The sequence below is a fragment of the Panicum hallii genome, chromosome 6 (genome assembly GCF_002211085.1).
Source record: "Panicum hallii strain FIL2 chromosome 6, PHallii_v3.1, whole genome shotgun sequence".
Taxonomy (NCBI): domain Eukaryota; kingdom Viridiplantae; phylum Streptophyta; class Magnoliopsida; order Poales; family Poaceae; genus Panicum; species Panicum hallii.
The window spans coordinates 3,626,060-3,648,712 of record NC_038047.1 but is presented as its reverse complement, the minus strand read 5'-3'; the positions used below and the strand labels follow the sequence as shown (position 1 = coordinate 3,648,712).

At 47.0% G+C, this 22,653-nt stretch overlaps 2 protein-coding genes across 3 annotated transcripts; both read right to left on the bottom strand.

Annotated features, from left to right (window-relative positions):
• Window positions 1-467: 467 nt before the first annotated feature.
• LOC112897854 lies at window positions 468-1,302 on the bottom strand. Its single transcript, XM_025966246.1, has one exon. The coding sequence runs from the start codon at window positions 1,138-1,140 to the stop codon at window positions 709-711; it is 432 nt and encodes a 143-aa protein (XP_025822031.1). The 5' UTR covers window positions 1,141-1,302; the 3' UTR covers window positions 468-708.
• A 10,175-nt stretch (window positions 1,303-11,477) lies between these two features.
• On the bottom strand, window positions 11,478-16,456 carry LOC112897662. Of its 2 annotated transcripts, XM_025966014.1 has the most exons (2): window positions 16,104-16,456; window positions 11,478-11,963 (listed from the first exon to the last, which is right to left on the bottom strand). In XM_025966014.1, the coding sequence occupies exons 1-2, from the start codon at window positions 16,388-16,390 to the stop codon at window positions 11,801-11,803; spliced, it is 450 nt and encodes a 149-aa protein (XP_025821799.1). In that variant the 5' UTR covers window positions 16,391-16,456; the 3' UTR covers window positions 11,478-11,800. The 2 variants fall into 2 exon arrangements, with proteins under 2 accessions (XP_025821799.1, XP_025821798.1); XM_025966013.1 differs by lacking the exon at window positions 11,478-11,963 and having other exon boundaries at window positions 15,755-16,456.
• Between the last annotated feature and the right edge of the window lie 6,197 nt (window positions 16,457-22,653).

The following is a 22,653-nucleotide window of genomic DNA, read 5'->3' as shown; positions in this document are numbered from 1 at the left end:
AAACAAAATGGAAACCATTGTTTCTAATGTCCCTTCACCTGTAGCTTTGTTTCTACACACTGCAACATTTGAATGTCGATGCGAGGATCGCAGGAGACGAGACCTACAAACTTTTGCATGTAGCAAAAACTAGCAATGTACTTGCTACAGAGAAGGATACGATGCTACAGCTATGTATAACCGCTAGAGCGAAAAGATCTAGCGGCTCAGATTTGTATATTCTTAGTTGTTGTTCTCTCAGAGGCATTGGTGATGGTAAAATAAACTGGTTATAGGTACTTTACGGTGGGACCTATCTGTTTGAATTCAAATCTAGGCCTTAGTACGAGTGCTTTTATTTTCTTGAATTTATTCTTGGTGCTGTTTGGCTAGAGCGCATATCAACAATGACCTATAATCTTTCACAAGCATTCATCATGATTCATAGAGGCGTGGTGCATATGTACTTGTTCATAGAAACGGGTGTATACATTCATACTACGTTTCGAAGATATCTCACGCCTACTTTGACATTTTGTGTACCAACTGCAAGTTAGGATTTCCACCTACATACATGTTCGCTGCTGACAACTGAAATTCAGACACCTTTCATCTGAACCTCGAATTATGTAAACTACTAGCTCAACAACCTAACATCATCAAAATTAACCAACATGCAACGCCCGACAGTTAGCTCCTCATCACTTTGTCAAGTTCTCATGTACTCGATCAGCTCCAATAGGACTTCGCTGCAGGTGCAGCAGCAGGAAGAACGGCATGGATTTTTCCACCGCCGCCTTCCGCCGGCGGCCGAGCAGGCGGCATCGTTGGCCCTCCCACTGACCTGAGCGCCCACGTTGGCGCGGCATGAACTTTCCCGCCACCGCCGCCAGTGCCTTCCGCCGGCAGTTGACCGAGCAGCGTTGGTCCTCTCACTGCCATCAGCGCCGCCGCCCTCGGCGTGGCGACATGAACCTGCCCGCCACCGCCGCCGTTGCCTTGCGCCGGCGGCTGGACAGGCGAAGCCGGTCCGCCCACTGCCATGGAGAGCGAAGAAGAACGTTGGCGCGTGACGCCCAGGAGGCCCACGCGGGGCGACGACACCTGCAACAGGAGCTGGCCCGAGAGGGCAAGGGAAGGCGAGGTCGACGCCGACGCCATGGCCGTGGCTGAGATGGGGCTCTCTCGGATCGATCTAGCTAGTTAGGCGTGGTTCGTTCGATTCAAGTATCAAGACTGAGTGATTCCTTGATCTCTTTCAGATGCCGATCGCAGTTTGGTCGGTCGATCAAGCACTGGGATTTCTCGTGCTTGATGGCTCGATCGGCGGTGTATGTGTGTGGATGCTTGCAGATGGCGATCGAGCTTTACTTATAATCAGTCCAAGCCGAGGCTGGGAACACACGTACGGAGTTTGGCTTTGACCTCATCACAGCGTGCCGTGTTTTGAACTTTTCAGGCACACAGAAGTTGTATGTAGCTCTCTTTTGGTTGTACTACCAGAGTACCAGGTCAAGTCAAGCTTCTGCCGCGTGTGTTTCGTTCAAAACTAGAGGCTAGCGTACGTTGAGCAGAGGATACATGTTGTTTTCCGAGCTGCGTCAGATCTAGGGCCCGGGCTAAGGACTAGTCTTCATAGACGTCCAAGTCCAATCATGCTCATAGAGATCGACAGGCACCTAAATTAAGTTGTCGTCAAAGTCAGCAGGGCAACTACCCTGAGAAATGACAAAAAAAAACTATGTTACTTATATTTGTTATATTCATCAAGGGACGAAATAGTAAAGATTTTCATTTCTCGGGAACAAAATGACAAATAGCAACATCAACTACATACAACTACTTAGTCAACGAGTCAACTTGCAGCGAACTGGATACAAATGTTTCTCTCTTTTTTTGTGCTAGTGAAAATGATACAGATTTTTTGTAGTATGTTAGATGTTACGTTGGCAATATATAAATATTTTTTTAAAAAAGAGGCACGTTAATCCTTAAATCAGAAAAATATATAATATTCAAGAGAACAGATTCTGAAACTTAATTACTTGAGAGATAAAAGAAAGAAAGAGAGAAGGAAAGAAATACGTACATTTAAAACTTTGATCGTCTCATCAATATGTAGATATTTTGGCACTATGTAAAAATAAAAGTGATATTGTCAACGCCACAGGAACGAGGTCCCTCTAGCCCTGGACAAACCGAATGGACAAACCGAAGGTAAATAGACCCAAAGCCCTCCTAGCCCATTAGCAGATAGGCGTGGAGAGGAGCGCCGACGATCCGAGCGGCGCACAGGAAAGATCTCGGGTGATGCATAGAGCCCGGGAGAAACCTCGGGGCATCCCGGGGTCCCTCGAGGAGGATCCCGGGCCCTGAGCCCCGACAGTCTTAGCCCATGACGCAGGGCCCTGTCTAGCGGGCGGGCGCCACTTTCAGCTCCGGGCGATACGCAGAGCTCGGGAGAGACCTCATGGTATCCCAGGGTCCCTCGAGGAGGATCCCGAGCAATGATAGTCCTGGCCCACGGTGTAGGATCCTGTCTGGCGGGCGGGCGCCACTTGCAGAACGGCGCCCCTTATAAGGCGCCCCATTCACACTCAAGGCGGTACGCCTCTCCCCAGGGCTCACGGGGAAGGCTATAAATAGAATAGATAGATAATGTATAAGAGGAGGGGAGGAGACTCAATTGAATACAACCACCAGCTCCATACAGGATTTAGAGTGTTACCCTCATAACGGTCCAAATCTGTCTAAACCTCTTTATCGTCACATGGCCGGAATCCTACTGCATTTTACACTCCTGTCGAATCTCTAAACGGGGGTTCCCACGAATTTCTGCTTGCGGTACTCACCCACCGTCAGATGCCTAATATTATCATCATGAAAAGTACTTTGGCAATACATAATGATCATTTTATTTTGGACAACAAGATACGATCAAACAGCAGGTGCGCCACAGCCGGCGGCGCGTTCTGCCGTCGGTGGACCGCGGCGCCAGGCGGTGCCCGGGTTCCTCACTTCGCCAGCCATCTCCTGGCATGGAGCAGCACCACTGCACCAGCAGCCGCAAGAGAGCTGACAACATGGATGTCACCACCGCCGCCGCCCTTGCCTTCTTTGGGCGTCCTCTTTGCCATGCTCTCCAACGCTGGCTCGGCACTGCGTCCACGAGCATTCCTCTCCGCCACCGCCGCCACGTTCACCCCACTTGTTGGCACACGCGCAGCTGCGTCGCCATCAGCGGAGATGCCATCGCCGTGCCTTCCTCCTGCAGGTTCCGGGTAGTACGCCGCAGTGGCAGCAGCGGCGGTGGCGACCGTGGCCGAGACGGCGACGAGCTTCGGCTGCACGCGGAGCGGAGAGCGGTGGAGCGCGCCCAGGCGGGACGACATGTACCGCAGCAGCTTGCGTGGGAGAGAGGGCGATGGCAACGGTGAAGCCATGGCCGTGGCTAGGAGCGATCTTGCCTGGAGTGACGAGCTGGCTTCTTCTGTGAGACTGTTTGATCGATCGATCGATCTGTTGATGAACTTTCAGTTACTGATCGAGCTCTACTTATAATCTGTCGATGGATGGATGGATGGCAGCAGGAGAGAGTCTTGCTGAGCTGGTCAGGTTTTTGGTAGTAGTGTGTACTTTTGTTTAACTTGACCGCTCATCAGCTAGTCATGTATGTTCAGACTTCAGACGACGACGACACACACACACACATAGAAATTAAATTTGCTCTAAGTATACTGAGTTATTGTCCAAGGTCAAGTCAGCTTTACGTGTCTTGGCTGAAAGCTACTCCAAGCTAGCATTTACTAGTATTATTAGTGTTTTGCTTATTGGAACCTACTCCTCATCACATTTTGATCCCATCAAGGATGCTCAAAATTAGTGTTACCAGACCACACAGACAAGATGTTAAGAGCCGGCACGAAGGAGATGTTTTGTACTAGTGAATACTTCCTAGCTTGATGAGCAACTTTACGTGCCAACCTATTGTGACTACAATTGCATTTTTTACTAACATGTCGACACAAGCACAACGTCGTTCAGACACTAGAGCGAGCATGTGTGCGCTGCAGCTGAACTCTGTCCGTGTAGGACTTAGTGTTCCTGTTCTCCACCTAATACGCGTTTACTGATTCATGTTGACCGACCTCACTGAAGGACTACAAGTCACCGTAGCCTCTTGAACAATCATGCATGGCATAAGCCTTGACAGCTACAGAGATCAGAGTACCAAACTCCGCTCTCGTCCAGCTCTAACTAATTGACGTCCCTGAGGTTCGATTCGTTGGGTTGCCAATCAAATTGAAGTTTCAGTCGGTCAGCAACAGTCGGTGTGGACTTGGGAGTGGTGTTTTGTCTCCACCCAGCTTACATGCATACACGCACAGCACAATGGCATACATGCATATACATTGACGTCAACTCAGGACTGAGTTCAGACTTCAGACTTGAGAGTTGTCATCTTCAGGTCCGGGTCTATGCAGATCCAATCCAAAAACTCTGGATCGGATGGCGAACTTAATTTGCATAGATCGCATACATTATTGTCAGTAGCTTGCATTGACCAGGTCAGAAGAGCAACCGTGCTACTGATCAGGTGACTGAAATTTTCAGACGACTTTGGTAGAAGTGATCTATGTTGTTGCCCATTCTAGCAACTCATGTGTTAAGACGGGAACGAAGATGCCGCCCTAAGCAAGAAGCTCCTTGTGTGTTAAGACGTCCTGCTCCAGAACTCTACCAAAGGAATGCCCTCCTCCAGCCAGATATGCAGTGTAGGCGACAATGCAATTCTCCTGAGCAAGATCTCCATGCCGACACATGATGAATGATTCCACACGATTTGCTTGTGTTTTCAAGCGCAGGATGCACGCTTTGAGAAGATACGTGCGGTACGGATGGCACCACATGGGAAATTGCGCCTTGGATGATGGTGCGAATTCTTAAAATGGAGACATGCATGGGAGCTCCAAACTTGACACAAGGCAACGACAACACAACTGCTTTTGCTTTTGGAACATAGCGATAGTAGTATCTGATTTCTGATCAAGTTTGAAATGGAAAACACAGGTATATAACATAACATCTTTTTCCGCGACCGCGACCGTACCTGAGCACGTATTATTTTATTATTTCATTAAGAGGAATATATAACGTAATACTATAGTGCTGCGAAAGTGTGGATATATGTTTACATGTAGACTTGATGTTTTTTGGCTGTATATGTACCCTTCAACCTATCCATCTTGCAGTATCCGCAGCCATACAGATACAGCTCAAGATTGATCAAGAAGCAGCAGCGCGGCCCTCGGGCGCGCGGCCGCCGCCGCCGCCTGCACCGCCTCGGGCGCGCGGCCCCGGCGCCCGGCGCTGCCTCCGCCCGGCGCGGCCCTTGCGCTACAGTGTGGTTTTTAATTATCTTTCCTGATCTTGTTATAGGCGGGCCGACTATCACCGGCATGAAGACGCAATGATCAATCAATTAACATGAGTCCTGCTACTGTCGGCTTCTTGAGGATCTGGTGATTAAGCTATTTTGTCTCAATAATTCGAGAATTAGTGTCAATAAGTTGGGCATCAGGATCTATTACTCTGTCTTGTGTTCAGTAGGGTAGTTTAAGTAAGAAGCCGTTCGTGGAAGTGCCAGTTTTTACCTAGATATCATGATCAATTAGTATGTCTCTTTCTCACAATATTTTCATGATTCTGGCCCAAGACTTATGCCAGGTTTACCTCTGTGCTAATTTTGGTGAATGCTCACTTCATGTTTGGCAAGCTTACCTAGAATCAACATACTGAATCTTTGTGGAACATTGAATCATCCAGTCAATTCTGATTTTATTTCTGAGTTTGTCCAAGCAGTACGTTCAGTCTTTTATGGCATAATGGCAAAGATGTCCAAGAAATATTTAATCATATTATGAGTAATTGCTAGTGAGATTATATTAATGGAAATATCAACAAATGATCTATTGGCTAATAGGTATTTTGTAGTGAATGAAAGAAACAAAACTCAAAGCTAAATTACTTAGAGCATGATAAACCTGTTTATGTCAAGCAAAACATTTTACCAACCTGCCTATGACAATTGTGCCAAGCTGTGGCTAGATTGAGTATAATAACATATATGAAACTAAGTGAGTTGGCACAATTATATATCTTCATTACTTGTTGCAGAAGGTCGCCGCTGCCGCCGTTGCCCGCCTCGCACCTACCTTAACTAGAAAAAGGTCGCCGCCGCCGCCCCCGAGGCCCGACGCCGTGCCCCCGCGGCCCGCCACTGCCCCCGAGGCCCCACGCCGTGCCCCCGCGACCCACCGCCGTCCACAGGTATGCTTACCCGTTCTGTTTCATGCTAGTTTTGAACTGACCGAATAACTATTAAATTTAGTGATGCATTGTTGTCCATTACTCTAAGGCCAGAAACTGTATTACTCTTAAAATATTTGTGTTACATTTTCTTGATAATTATTGTTTGCTTAATATTATTAATGAAGTAACATTTCTCACTTTCGTTATGAAGTAGCTAGTTTGAGAAAATGAGAGACGATCGAAGTTGGATGTATGATGGTTGGACAAGTAACGGAATGCCTACGCGAGAGTGGATGGTCAACACACAAGCTTTTGTTGATCATGTATTTTCCTTGTCTCCTAGTGGTGGTTTGGCAAAGTGTCCATGTAACAAGTGTCAGAATTGTTCTCGTCAAGTCAAGATTGATATGGAGCGTCACCTATGCAAGTGGGGTTTCATGCCGAATTATAAGAGGTGGTATGAGCATGGGGAGTCACAGGAGCAGGCGCCATACAACCTAGTTGATAGGTTTGAGGAAAACGAAGATAGGATGGATGCAATGATGGATGATTTTGTCCAACAGGTTGAGAATGCTGATGAGGTACCAGAATATTTTGATCTGCTTGCGTCATCAAAAGAACCATTACATGGGGGCACCACTTTATCACAACTTGCTGCTGTGACACGGTTAATGGCTATAAAGTCGAAGTACAACTTTTCAGTAAGTTGTTACAATGATCTTGTTGACTTAATTTCGGACATGCTTCCGAAACCTCACAAGTTCCCGAAAGACTTTTACTACTCAAAGAAGTTGTTAGCTGGGTTAGGGATGCCGTATAAAAAAATCCATGTGTGTGAGAACAATTGCATGTTATTTTGGAAGAACAATGAAAATCTCAAGTACTGTTCGGTTTGTAAGAAGTGCAGATACAAGAAGGTGGTGAAAAAAGATGGAAGTGTGCAGATAACAAGTGTGCCCGTTAAGGTGTTACGGTACCTACCATTGAAACCAAGGCTTCAACGGTTATACCTATCTCAGAAGACTGCAAAACATATGAGATGGTACAAAGAGGGAATTCGTAATAATACAGGATGCATGAGCCATCCTTCTGATGGTACGGCTGAAACGCGGCATGGTACTACTCATGGTGGCCCCCTAGCTGAAGAAGATGACCCTGAGGAATTTTAACATGTAATGTGATGTTATATGTAGTTTTTCTTAATAGAGTTCTATTTGGTAATTTTTGTTATGAAACTTGTTATCTTTTATTTACCATTGCTTCATATGATATTAACTAACCATATTTTATTTTTTTTAGGAAGAGGTCATTTGTGCACGCTCTGAAGGGGAAGGGAAAGAAGGATGGATCCTCGTCTTCAAGGAGTCAGGGAAAGAAGAATGATGGATCCGCATCTTCGGATAGGCCTTCTCTCTTTAGAGGCAGCAGTTCTCATCTGAGCCGAAGAAGTGCACTTCAGCGATGTCTAGATGAGGCTATGCAAGTAAGTCATATGTAGTTTGCATGTGTAAATTATTTTTTATAACAATAAATATATATTTGTATTTGAACAGCAAGAAGAGGAAGGTAGGGGTGTGGATGAGGAAGAATATGTCGCGAACGTGGATGGCGATGGAGGTAGTGGAGAGGGAGATGGGTGCGAGGACAGAGTAGAGTGCGAGGATGGAGATGATGGAGATGCAGAGGAGGAGGACGAGGAGGATGAAGAGGAGGATACTGCTGCACAAACTGTGTTCAGGTGCTTACGCCATTTCATGAAAAATTTTATATGAGCTAGCTAACTAATACACCACATTTAGATTTAGAGGCAACAATGTGATGACTCCTGCAGCAACCAATCCAGCAAATCGTCGACAGATTAGGCCACATGGGGATTGGTAAGTAATATATTTTATTATTGTGATTATTTTATTTAATATATTGTATAGTTCAAGTAAAAAATATGATGGATAACATGTAATAATTGCAGGCAGTGGGACGATATTTGTTGGGAGGGAAGAAATAGGTTAAGACCTGTTAATGCAACATTGGGAACACTTTGTCGGTTTCACTACCCAGGAATGGTCGCAGTTGGAGGTGTGCTTCAGCCTGCATTGAAGTGGGAGCATTATAAGCTGCAATCGGATGACCAGGGCGTCACGACGGCAGCGAGAGTTTGGAATGAGTTCTGGGTACTTCTTTATCTTAACTTGTCTAACTTGTATAACTAATATCTATTTGATTCATTTATGAGTTGACTAATGAATTAATTTTTCTTTTTAGGAGAGGTATGTTTGCCGGAGGGGGAGGAGCAGTGCCTACAAGATAGGGCTCGTTCTGTGTTTGACAAGGCAACGACGAAGGTGGTAAGGGATATGATGTCCAATGCTCGTATACAGTGCGTTTGTTTGTACTACAAGAAAATAAAGCTGCAAGACATGAACAAGAAATTGGGTGCTTCTGAGATATATCTTCGAGAGGATGAGTACCTTGAAGTTGATATTAGCGGTTTGCCTTGGTTGAGAAAGTGTCCGGATGCTTGGCGAGCACTTTGTGCTTATTGGGCTTCACCTAGCTTTGTGGAAAAATCTAGAATGAAGAGAGCTAATCGTCAAGCAGGACCACGGGTTACGCAAAGATATGGGGCTGATGGACATCTTCGTTTGGCTCGTCGAATGGTACGTGTTTATTATTTCAATTTGTTTACTATGTGCTTACTTGCAATATCACAATTTTTTTCTTTATCAGGAGGCACAAAGTGTGGTGGCACCAAGCTATATTGAAACATACATTCGAGGCCACCACGGCCCAGATCCTACACAGCCAGATTTGCTTTGCAGTGACAATGCCACGCAGACTCTGGTTAGTAAAATAATATGATTTCAATTAAGCGATGATTTCAATATAATCTTATTACTGGTTGCCTGAATGGTAGGCGAGATATGGCGATGAAATGGTGGCACGTCATGGGGAGGAGTATGATTGGAGGACGAGTGATGTGGATGTCGGTGCATTATACTCAAGCGGGGGAGGGAAGAAACATGGCAGGTTTAGCATGTTGAATGGAGTTATTGATACAATTGGTGCTTTGAGTGAGGCAAGGTGTTCCCAGTCCACTCCGAATTCTCGGGGCTACCAACGGCAAAGTGAAAGAGAAACTGCAATGCAGGAGCAGATAAGGCAGCATGAAGAGGCGATGCAGAGGCAAGAGGAGTGGGCAAGGCAACAGCACGAGTACATGCAAGGTTTTTTCGCTCAGCATCGACAGATTCAGGTACTATGCAAGTTTTATTTTTTTTCAAGTCTTTATGCACTTTTCATTGCTATAAGATATTTAATCTACTTTCGGTTTTTAGGAAATGCTAGCGGCTACTCTTGGCTCACAATTTAATTTGCCACCTCTTCCTTCACCTCCTCCTCCACCGCCGAATTTTATACCATTTGCGCGTGTACCGTCTCCACAAGTGGTAATTATATCGTATAACTAGCAATGCTCAAATTGTCTTACATATGCGTACTAAATAGATTTAACTTTTTCTATAATCAGGGTTCGACGAGTACTCATCCTCGAGGAGTTTCTGCCAGCCCGTCCACGCCACCATCGGCACCGCGTAACATTTCTGGAGGTGACTGCGGTAGCGGACATAACATTACCTCTCCTTCTTGATTTGTGTTTTCGCGTTGTAGGCTCTTGCACTTGCCATGACTAGTAGGGGAGCGTGTCGAAAGTTCTTCGGTGGATAACTTGCTTTGGATATGTATGTTATGTACGTTAAGTAGGCCTAGCAGGGGAGCGTGTCGAAAGTCCTTCGGTGGATAATTTGCTTTGGATATGTTAGATATGTTATGCTTATGGATATGTATGTTACGTTAAGTAACTGTTTTGGAGGTTATTGACATCATGTGATCTCGTTCTTCAATTATATTTATGGATCTTGATGTATTTCAGAAATCTGATCTGATTGTATGTTGCGAAGGACCTATATAGGCCTTCAGGTAGCTGCAGCTGCTGGTTGGAGGTCCCAGTATTTTCGTCGGCCGCGTAGCCGACGAAAATATACTACATTATTTTCGTCGGCTACCTAGGCCGACGAAAATATATCACAGTAATTTCGTTGGCCACTGGCCGATGAAAATACGCCATATATTTTCGTCGGCCTAAGGAGCCGACGAAAATGAGTGACATATTTTCGTCGGCTCGGAGGGCCGACGAAAATACGGTATTATTTTCGTCGGCCTAGGAAGCCGACGAAAATAAATGTATTTTCGTCGGTTGCCGACGAAAATAGTCCTATTTTCGTCGAGTTTATTTCGTCGGTCTATTTTCGTCGGGAAGCCGACGAAAATTACTGTTTTCATCGGCATTAGGCCTATTTTCGTCGGCTTCTGGATACAAATGTTTCTCTCTTTTTTTGTGCTAGTGAAAATGATACAGATTTTTTGTAGTATGTTAGATGTTACGTTGGCAATATATAAATATTTTTTTAAAAAAGAGGCACGTTAATCCTTAAATCAGAAAAATATATAATATTCAAGAGAACAGATTCTGAAACTTAATTACTTGAGAGATAAAAGAAAGAAAGAGAGAAGGAAAGAAATACGTACATTTAAAACTTTGATCGTCTCATCAATATGTAGATATTTTGGCACTATGTAAAAATAAAAGTGATATTGTCAACGCCACAGGAACGAGGTCCCTCTAGCCCTGGACAAACCGAATGGACAAACCGAAGGTAAATAGACCCAAAGCCCTCCTAGCCCATTAGCAGATAGGCGTGGAGAGGAGCGCCGACGATCCGAGCGGCGCACAGGAAAGATCTCGGGTGATGCATAGAGCCCGGGAGAAACCTCGGGGCATCCCGGGGTCCCTCGAGGAGGATCCCGGGCCCTGAGCCCCGACAGTCTTAGCCCATGACGCAGGGCCCTGTCTAGCGGGCGGGCGCCACTTTCAGCTCCGGGCGATACGCAGAGCTCGGGAGAGACCTCATGGTATCCCAGGGTCCCTCGAGGAGGATCCCGAGCAATGATAGTCCTGGCCCACGGTGTAGGATCCTGTCTGGCGGGCGGGCGCCACTTGCAGAACGGCGCCCCTTATAAGGCGCCCCATTCACACTCAAGGCGGTACGCCTCTCCCCAGGGCTCACGGGGAAGGCTATAAATAGAATAGATAGATAATGTATAAGAGGAGGGGAGGAGACTCAATTGAATACAACCACCAGCTCCATACAGGATTTAGAGTGTTACCCTCACAACGGTCCAAATCTGTCTAAACCTCTTTATCGTCACATGGCCGGAATCCTACTGCATTTTACACTCCTGTCGAATCTCTAAACGGGGGTTCCCACGAATTTCTGCTTGCGGTACTCACCCACCGTCAGATGCCTAATATTATCATCATGAAAAGTACTTTGGCAATACATAATGATCATTTTATTTTGGACAACAAGATACGATCAAACAGCAGGTGCGCCACAGCCGGCGGCGCGTTCTGCCGTCGGTGGACCGCGGCGCCAGGCGGTGCCCGGGTTCCTCACTTCGCCAGCCATCTCCTGGCATGGAGCAGCACCACTGCACCAGCAGCCGCAAGAGAGCTGACAACATGGATGTCACCACCGCCGCCGCCCTTGCCTTCTTTGGGCGTCCTCTTTGCCATGCTCTCCAACGCTGGCTCGGCACTGCGTCCACGAGCATTCCTCTCCGCCACCGCCGCCACGTTCACCCCACTTGTTGGCACACGCGCAGCTGCGTCGCCATCAGCGGAGATGCCATCGCCGTGCCTTCCTCCTGCAGGTTCCGGGTAGTACGCCGCAGTGGCAGCAGCGGCGGTGGCGACCGTGGCCGAGACGGCGACGAGCTTCGGCTGCACGCGGAGCGGAGAGCGGTGGAGCGCGCCCAGGCGGGACGACATGTACCGCAGCAGCTTGCGTGGGAGAGAGGGCGATGGCAACGGTGAAGCCATGGCCGTGGCTAGGAGCGATCTTGCCTGGAGTGACGAGCTGGCTTCTTCTGTGAGACTGTTTGATCGATCGATCGATCTGTTGATGAACTTTCAGTTACTGATCGAGCTCTACTTATAATCTGTCGATGGATGGATGGATGGCAGCAGGAGAGAGTCTTGCTGAGCTGGTCAGGTTTTTGGTAGTAGTGTGTACTTTTGTTTAACTTGACCGCTCATCAGCTAGTCATGTATGTTCAGACTTCAGACGACGACGACACACACACACACATAGAAATTAAATTTGCTCTAAGTATACTGAGTTATTGTCCAAGGTCAAGTCAGCTTTACGTGTCTTGGCTGAAAGCTACTCCAAGCTAGCATTTACTAGTATTATTAGTGTTTTGCTTATTGGAACCTACTCCTCATCACATTTTGATCCCATCAAGGATGCTCAAAATTAGTGTTACCAGACCACACAGACAAGATGTTAAGAGCCGGCACGAAGGAGATGTTTTGTACTAGTGAATACTTCCTAGCTTGATGAGCAACTTTACGTGCCAACCTATTGTGACTACAATTGCATTTTTTACTAACATGTCGACACAAGCACAACGTCGTTCAGACACTAGAGCGAGCATGTGTGCGCTGCAGCTGAACTCTGTCCGTGTAGGACTTAGTGTTCCTGTTCTCCACCTAATACGCGTTTACTGATTCATGTTGACCGACCTCACTGAAGGACTACAAGTCACCGTAGCCTCTTGAACAATCATGCATGGCATAAGCCTTGACAGCTACAGAGATCAGAGTACCAAACTCCGCTCTCGTCCAGCTCTAACTAATTGACGTCCCTGAGGTTCGATTCGTTGGGTTGCCAATCAAATTGAAGTTTCAGTCGGTCAGCAACAGTCGGTGTGGACTTGGGAGTGGTGTTTTGTCTCCACCCAGCTTACATGCATACACGCACAGCACAATGGCATACATGCATATACATTGACGTCAACTCAGGACTGAGTTCAGACTTCAGACTTGAGAGTTGTCATCTTCAGGTCCGGGTCTATGCAGATCCAATCCAAAAACTCTGGATCGGATGGCGAACTTAATTTGCATAGATCGCATACATTATTGTCAGTAGCTTGCATTGACCAGGTCAGAAGAGCAACCGTGCTACTGATCAGGTGACTGAAATTTTCAGACGACTTTGGTAGAAGTGATCTATGTTGTTGCCCATTCTAGCAACTCATGTGTTAAGACGGGAACGAAGATGCCGCCCTAAGCAAGAAGCTCCTTGTGTGTTAAGACGTCCTGCTCCAGAACTCTACCAAAGGAATGCCCTCCTCCAGCCAGATATGCAGTGTAGGCGACAATGCAATTCTCCTGAGCAAGATCTCCATGCCGACACATGATGAATGATTCCACACGATTTGCTTGTGTTTTCAAGCGCAGGATGCACGCTTTGAGAAGATACGTGCGGTACGGATGGCACCACATGGGAAATTGCGCCTTGGATGATGGTGCGAATTCTTAAAATGGAGACATGCATGGGAGCTCCAAACTTGACACAAGGCAACGACAACACAACTGCTTTTGCTTTTGGAACATAGCGATAGTAGTATCTGATTTCTGATCAAGTTTGAAATGGAAAACACAGGTATATAACATAACATCTTTTTCCGCGACCGCGACCGTACCTGAGCACGTATTATTTTATTATTTCATTAAGAGGAATATATAACGTAATACTATAGTGCTGCGAAAGTGTGGATATATGTTTACATGTAGACTTGATGTTTTTTGGCTGTATATGTACCCTTCAACCTATCCATCTTGCAGTATCCGCAGCCATACAGATACAGCTCAAGATTGATCAAGAAGCAGCAGAACTAACGCCAAGACCCTGTCACCCACGCCACCAAGGAGGCAAGCAGATGATGTATCCCGCCGTTTCCGCCGTTGCCTTCGGCTATAGCCAGACCTCTGGAGTCCTGCGCCATGATCTCCCCGCCAGCTTCTTCATGGGCACTGAAACAGGAGCTGAGCATGCCCAGGCAGGGTAACCTGCTCCAAGGCGACGACGCCATACCCCTCTCTCTCTCTCTCTCAGTTGATGAAGAATGGATGCAGCTGCTGATCCATATATGGAGGTGGAGCGCTACTTAACAATGGTGGGAACGAACGGGAGGGAGGACGTACGCATGCAGCGGATCGGAAGGAGTAGGTAGCTGCCAAGCTGGGCCGGGTAGTTGCTGTTTTGACCTTCACCAGCTAGACTGAGACATACTAGCAGAGAGCAACGTAAGGTCAAACTATAAAGGTACCCGACACTGTCGTGGAAGCGCCGCAGTTCAAAGCTCTTGGCCGATAGCGTTGGAATGACATTTGATGATTTAAACTTCAGGATCTTTAATCCACAAATTGTCTAACAGTACTTCAGTTTTATGATAAACATAGCACCACTGGAGTCATATTGAAAAGAATATATAACTTCTGTCTTCGGCTCCAAAACCGTGTCTAATTTTGACCATCAACTATCAAAACCTGTTCAATTCATGCAACAAGCTAAGTCGGTTTGAACTGGTATTTGACTAATATGGTGCATTTTTTCTTCCAGTTTAACGTGTTTTTGCCAACTTAAACCACGATGGGCCACACTTTCCTTTCACTATTTCGTCACCAGTCTTGCCAACATCCCTTATTCCTCTCTCTCTCTCTCCCCCCTTCTTGTTCTGTCATATACTATTGTATGATTATTAATTATTTCATTAACTATCAAAGTGTACTTGTATAATCCGTTTCAAGTTAAACCACGTCTGTATTTTTAACCGGAAGCATCTTTTCGGTTCTTGGATGTGCGGTGTGCCTCTCCCACTATTGAACTGAGTGCTTAAATTTCATCGCCGTGACGGCCATCAACCACTGACAAAGTTGCCCGTGAAACCTAAAAGCAACTAGCTAGATTAGCACGCTATGCGCGTTTGTAGGAATTTGTTAAACCGATTTTTGCTAATTAACCGTCGCTTTCTGTAAAAAAGATAAATCATAATTGGTTCCTTTGAGACTTTCTGCCAGTGTACAAAACATGTTAAATGTTTTTTTGCTCTAAGCTATTGTTGTTTTTTTAAAAAATAATATAAACAATGTAGGTGGTTCCGTGGGACCCACATGCTAGGATGTTAGCTACAATACTATAAACAATGGTTCATGAGAACCACCTGCCGTGGGACCGCAAGTGGTGGGATCCATTCGTCCGTGAATAGTTTAGCGTGGGACCAGTGAACAGTTTCAAGATCATTAGAATTAGAATTGCTCTAACTAAATCTTGGAGCTTTAGTATATAGGTATTGACACGTGGCTGGCAACCAAACATGACGAGGTATGCTAGCTTGGAAACTCTGCACACAATAACACATCAACACAAACTGTTTTTGGTACATGGTAACAATATATATAATGTAGAGTGTTACGCTCGCAGCGGCCCAAACCTATCTAAACCCCTTTAATTTATCGTGACACGGCCGGAATCATACTGCATGTTACACCCCTGGCCGAATCTGCTTGCGGTACTCACCCACCGTTAGATGCCTAATATTATCATCATGAAAAGTACTTTGGCAATACATAATGATCATTTTATTTTGGACATCAAGATACGATCAAACAGCAGGTGCGCCACGGCCGGCGGCGCGTTCTGCCGTCGGGCCGGGGGACCGCGGCGCCAGGCGGTGCCCGGGTTCCTCACTTCGCCAGCCATCTCCTGGCATGGAGCAGCACCACTGCACCAGCAGCCGCAAGAGTGCTGACAACATGGATGTCACCACCGCCGCCGCCCTTGCCTTCTTTGGGCGTCCTCTTTGCCAAGCTCTCCAACGCTGTCTCGGCACTGCGTCCACGAGCATTCCTCTCCGCCACCACCAGCAGCTGGCGGCTGGTCGCCGCCACGTTCACCCCACTTGTTGGCACACGCGCAGCTGCATCGCCATCAGCGGAGATGCCATCGCCGTGCCTTCCTCCTGCAGGTTCCGGGTAGTACGCCGCGGTGGCAGCAGCGGCGGTGGCGATCGTGGCCGAGACGGCGACGGGCTTCGGCTGCACGCGGAGCAGAGAGCGGTGGAGCGCGGCCAGGCGGGACGACATGTACCGCAGCAGCTTGCGCGGGAGAGAGGGCGATGGCAACGATGAAGCCATGGCCGTGGCTAGGAGCGATCTTGCCTGGAGTGACGAGCTGGCTTCTTCTGTGAGACTGTGTGATCGATCGATCGATCGATCTGTTGATGAACTTTCAGTTACTGATCGAGCTCTACTTATAATCTGTCGATGGATGGATGGATGGCAGCAGGAGAGAGTCTTGCTGAGCTGGTCAGGTTAGTTTTTGGTAGTAGTGTTTAACTTGACCGCTCATCAGCTAGTCGTGTATGTTCAGACTTCAGACGACGACGGCACACACACACATAGAAATTAAATTGGCTCTAAGTATACTGAGTTATTGTACAAGGTCAAGTCAGCTTTACGTGTCTTGGCTGAAAGCTACTCCATGCTAGCATTTACTAGTATTATTAGTGTTTTGCTTATTGGAACCTACTCCTCATCACATTTTGATCCCATCAAGGATGCTCAAAATTAGTGTTACCAGACCACACGGACAAGATGTTAAGAGCCGGCACGAAGGAGATGTTTTGTACTAGTGAATACTTCCTAGCTTGATGAGCAACTTTACGTGCCAACCTATTGTGACTACAACTGCATTTTTTACTAACATGTCGACACAAGCACAACGTCGTTCAGACACTAGAGCGAGCATGTGTGCGCTGCAGCTGAACTCTGTCCGTGTAGGACTTAGTGTTCCTGTTCACCACCTAATACGCGTTTACTGATTCATGTTGACCGACCTCACTGAAGGACTACAAGTCACCGTAGCCTCTTGTCCAATCATGCATGCCATAAGCCTTGACAGCTACAGAGATCAGAGTACCAAACTCCGCTCTCGTCCAGCTCTAACTAATTGACGTCCCTGAGGTTCGATTCGTTGGGTAGCCAATCAAATTGAAGTTTCAGTCGGTCAGCAACAGTCGGTGTGGACTTGGAGTGGTGTTTTGTCTCCACCCAGCTTACATGCATACACGCACAGCACAATGGCATACATGCATATACATTGACGTCAACTCAGGACTGAGTTCAGACTTCAGACTTGAGATTGTCATCTTCAGGTCCGGGTCTATGCAGATCCAATCCAAAAACTCTGGATCGGATGGCGAACTTAATTTGCATAGATCGCATACATTATTGTCAGTAGCTTGCATTGACCAGGTCAGAAGAGCAACCGTGCTACTGATCAGGTGACTGAAATTTTCAGACGACTTTGGTAGAAGTGATCTATGTTGTTGCCCATTCTAGCAACTCATGTGTTAAGACGGGAACGAAGATGCCGCCCTAAGCAAGAAGCTCCTTGTGTGTTAAGACGTCCTGCTCCAGAACTCTACCAAAGGAATGCCCTCCTCCAGCCAGATATGCAGTGTAGGCGACAATGCAATTCTCCTGAGCAAGATCTCCATGCCGACACATGATGAATGATTCCACACGATTTGCTTGTGTTTTCAAGCGCAGGATGCACGCTTTGAGAAGATACGTGCGGTACGGATGGCACCACATGGGAAATTGCGCCTTGGATGATGGTGCGAATTCTTAAAATGGAGACATGCATGGGAGCTCCAAACTTGACACAAGGCAACGACAACACAACTGCTTTTGCTTTTGGAACATAGCGATAGTAGTATCTGATTTCTGATCAAGTTTGAAATGGAAAACACAGGTATATAACATAACATCTTTTTCCGCGACCGCAACCGTACCTGAGCACGTATTATTTTATTATTTCATTAAGAGGAATATATAACGTAATACTATAGTGCTGCGAAAGTGTGGATATATGTTTACATGTAGACTTGATGTTTTTTGGCTGTACATGTACCCTTCAACCTATCCATCTTGCAGTATCCGCAGCCATACAGATACAGCTCAAGATTGATCAAGAAGCAGCAGAACTAACGCCAAGACCCTGTCACCCACGCCACCAAGGAGGCAAGCAGATGATGTATCCCGCCGTTTCCGCCGTTGCCTTCGGCTATAGCCAGACCTCTGGAGTCCTGCGCCATGATCTCCCCGCCAGCTTCTTCATGGGCACTGAAACAGGAGCTGAGCATGCCCAGGCAGGGTAACCTGCTCCAAGGCGACGACGCCATACCCCTCTCTCTCTCTCTCTCTCTCTCTCTCTCTCTCTCTCTCTCTCTCTCTCTCTCTCTCTCTCTCTCTCTCAGTTGATGAAGAATGGATGCAGCTGCTGATCCATATATGGAGGTGGAGCGCTACTTAACAATGGTGGGAACGAACGGGAGGGAGGACGTACGCATGCAGCGGATCGGAAGGAGTAGGTAGCTGCCAAGCTGGGCCGGGTAGTTGCTGTTTTGACCTTCACCAGCTAGAGTGAGACATACTAGCAGAGAGCAACGTAAGGTCAAACTATAAAGGTACCCGACACTGTCGTGGAAGCGCCGCAGTTCAAAGCTCTTGGCCGATAGCGTTGGAATGACATTTGATGATTTAAACTTCAGGATCTTTAATCCACAAATTGTCTAACAGTACTTCAGTTTTATGATAAACATAGCACCACTGGAGTCATATTGAAAAGAATATATAAGGTAGTGTTTGGTTGAGGAGCGAAGTGGAACGGAGCGGCTCCGTCCTAGATTCTAGGAACGGAGCCGCTCTATTCCGCGTTTGGTAAACTGGAACGGAGCGGCTCTATTTTTTGTTTGGTTGCAGAGTGAACTGGAACAGAGTGGCTCCATGCTGTGTTTGGTTGAGGAGTCAAGTGAAGTAGAAAATAATCACATTATCATGTCTTAGCTAAATAATCAATCAAAAAATACTAATAACATCATAACGTCATAACATGTAATCCAAAGATTACAGCTCCTTAAGATCCATCATAACATAACATATAGAATAAACCACAAGTCATCACGACATGCATATAATCCAAAGTGTCTTGATCATGGATACAATCAAAAGTATGGCATACAAGTTCATGTCACCCAAAATAAAGTCTTGCTATTATTTGCTAATTAGCAAGCCTACATATTAGCATTAATGAACTCAGTAACCATAGAGAGCTTATACAACAATGGCGCATCCACAAATCTATGTGCAACATTAGGATGGTTCAACAAATAAGAATAGTATTTAGCCTTTTGCTCAAGCTCAAAACCAGAAAGGCTATCCACAGCTCCAAACAAACCCGGTGCAAAGCTTTCTTTGATGCTACATCTCGTATGGCACTAGCTAGGGTTTGAGTACTATGATCAAAGGCTTGAACCAGAGGATCAGCTCCCACTACGCCAAAACAGCAAATAGGAGCAAGCAATCTGAGACAAGCCTCTAAGGGCACGTCTCAGATTACAGAAAGAGAGACGCGCTAAAAATGCGGGCGCGGCGCTGCGTGGGGTGGGGGAGGGTAAGAGACAAATGAGAGACGCGCCGTGGGAGGGCACGTCTCCGATCATTTTGAGATCTGAGATGCGCCTTAACGTGGCTCGTCTCGCATTTATTCCCACTTCAATGCGCCGTGGGAGGGCTTTAAAGTAATGCGAGATGAGCCACGTTAAGGCGCGTCTCGCATAGTAATGCGAGACGAGCCTTAGTAAGGCACGTCTCGCATTGATCCAAAGGGGGGTGCGCGGGAGGGGGGGGGCGTCTGTAGCATACAATACATTACATATTATTTTGGAATCAATCCGTTGAAACCGAACGAACCGGCTTACATTACATATTAGTAAATCCAGCAATACATTACAATGTCTCAAATAATCTCACAATACATTACAATGTCTCGCTAAATCCGGCAATTATTATTACAATTAATTATTACATAGAAATTAAATCAGGCAATGGCGCCGGCTTACGAGCGCTAGCAGCTTCGCGAGCTGAATCATCCTCCTTGCCGCTGTAAGCGTTGTTGCTCCCCGAGTTACAGCAGTTTACGGTGACTGAACAGTCGCTGCAGGGGAGGCAGCCGCCGAAGCAGCTAAACAGCTTCGACCAGCTCGGGAATTTCATCCTGGACCAGCTCGTGTTTCGTGGGTGTGAGACAATAGAAATCGATAGAGTACTACCACTAAAGCAAAGAAAGAAAAGCTTCCTCCGTGGGTTTCGTGGGTTTGATGCAGATTCAGGCAGAATGCGACGATTCCAACAAATACATGCAACAATGGGGGGTACCCGTGTCGCAGATCTGCGGCTGCTGGTGGAGAAGCCCGGGGATGTTGGTGGTGAAGGGAGCTGTGGTCCCCGTGTCGCAGATCTGCGGCTGGTGGTGGAGAAGCCCGCTGGAGGAGGCGCCGCAAATCTGCCGGTGTCGACCGCCGTGATCTCCGAAGCGGTGCAGTCCGGGAGCGCGGCGGTCTCGGAGGATGCGCCGAGGAGGGTGATGCCGAGCGCCGCAGTCTCCGGCACGCTGGGGAGGGGGATTTTGGTGGTGGCGAGGTCCTCGGTCTCCGGGACGCTGGGGAGGGGGATTTCAGCCGTGGTCATCTCGTTCAGCAGTACATCTCGTGACTATAATTTTCTGTCGATAAATAGCCGGGACGCGTCTCGCTTTACTTTACTGAGACAAATGGGAGACGCGCCACTGGAAGGCGCGTCTCAAATCGTGCAGATGGGAGACGCGCCATTGGATGGAACGTCTTAGATCATGCGGGCTCGAGTTCGCCATCGGCCAGGCGCTCGGCGTCTCGCTTTACACAAATGGGAGACGCGCCGCTGGAAGGCGCGTCTCAGATCATGTAGATGGGAGATGCGCCATTGGGTGGAACGTCTCAGATCATGCGGATGGGAGACGCGCCACTGGATGGCGCGTCTCAGATCATGGGCGTCTTGCATTTTTTCCCACCTCAGACAAGACCCGCCTGGGGGTCTGGAGGTCCGAACAAGCTGTCCGAACTTGCAGTCTGATACTTTGGTGGTGCGGCTGGGTGGATCTGGGGAAAGTGGTGCTGGCGGATGTGCGGCTGGGTGGATCTGCCGCAGCGGGCGGTGGAGATCTCGTGGGGAGCGTGTCGCGGCGGGCGGCTGGAGCACGATAGTGCCTCTTCTTGCTGTCGTGTGTCGCGGGGGCAGTGGCAAGGTACCTCCGACATGATATCGATTATTTTGGGCCAATAAAATTTAGCGCAACTCTAGATCTAAATGATCGTCGTACTTGATATTTTTTCTAGCACATGATATCATGTCATTTGCCATCTAACAATATTTGAACTTAAACACTAGTTGTGCATGGCCTCAAACTATGAGAATCCTAACGTTTTGATTTCATATTCTATATAGATGTCGTATCGGCGTTGGATGTATGGTTCACGCCTTTGCAAGGAGTTTATGGATGGTGTTCAAGCCTTCATTAAGAACGCGAAGAAAGATATGGTGGACAATGGTATACAGTATCTTTATTGCCCATGCAAAAATTGCAAAAATGAGAAGCGATATTTTCAAGAGCACGTGTTGAAATCACACTTGATCAAACGTGGATTCATGGAGGATTATCGATGTTGGAATAAACACGGTGAAGAAGGACTTAATGAAGCAGAGAGTAGGGATTCCTATGTGGAGAGGGAGGTCCATAGCGTTGTCGAAGAAGAGGACGACGATGTGGACGAGGCGGATATACGAGGGTTGAGCAATGCCGACATCATGGAACAGGTACTAATCAAACCTGGCCCCATAATAAAGCTTACAATTAGTATAATAAGGTCGTGCTAATATGACTTTTCATGTCTGGCTTGACAGGTTGATAACATAGAGGAGATGGTTTGCAATGCTGGCAGACACGGCGACGATGAGTTCAAAGGATGCGAATTTGGAAAGTACAAGAGGATGATCGAAGACTCTAAGAAACCTTTCTATCCTAGTTGTGGATTGAAATACTCAAGGCTATTTGCAATGGTGAAGCTTTTCCAGTTGAAAGCAATCCATGGATGGAGTGATGGCAGTTTCAAGGAGTTGTTAGCACTCCTTAAGGACATGCTTCCACAAGGCAACACCGTCCCTGAGACCATTTATGAGGCCAAACAGATTATCTGCCCGTTGGGATTGGAGGTGGAAAAGATCCATGCGTGCAAGAATGATTGCATTCTCTATCGTGGCTCGAATTATTAGGACCTTGAGAAGTACCCTGTTTGTGGACTCGATCGATTCAACCGTAGAAAAGATGGTGGTGATGATGAGGACTGCAATAGAACAAAGGGCGGACCTGAAAAGGTGTTTTGGTACTTTCCAATTATTCCACGATTGGTGCGCTGGTTTGCAAACAAAAAGGAGTCAGAATTGTTGCGATGGCACAAGGAGAAGCATAAGGTGGACGGGTTGATAAGACATCCTGCTGATGCCACACAATGGCGAAACAT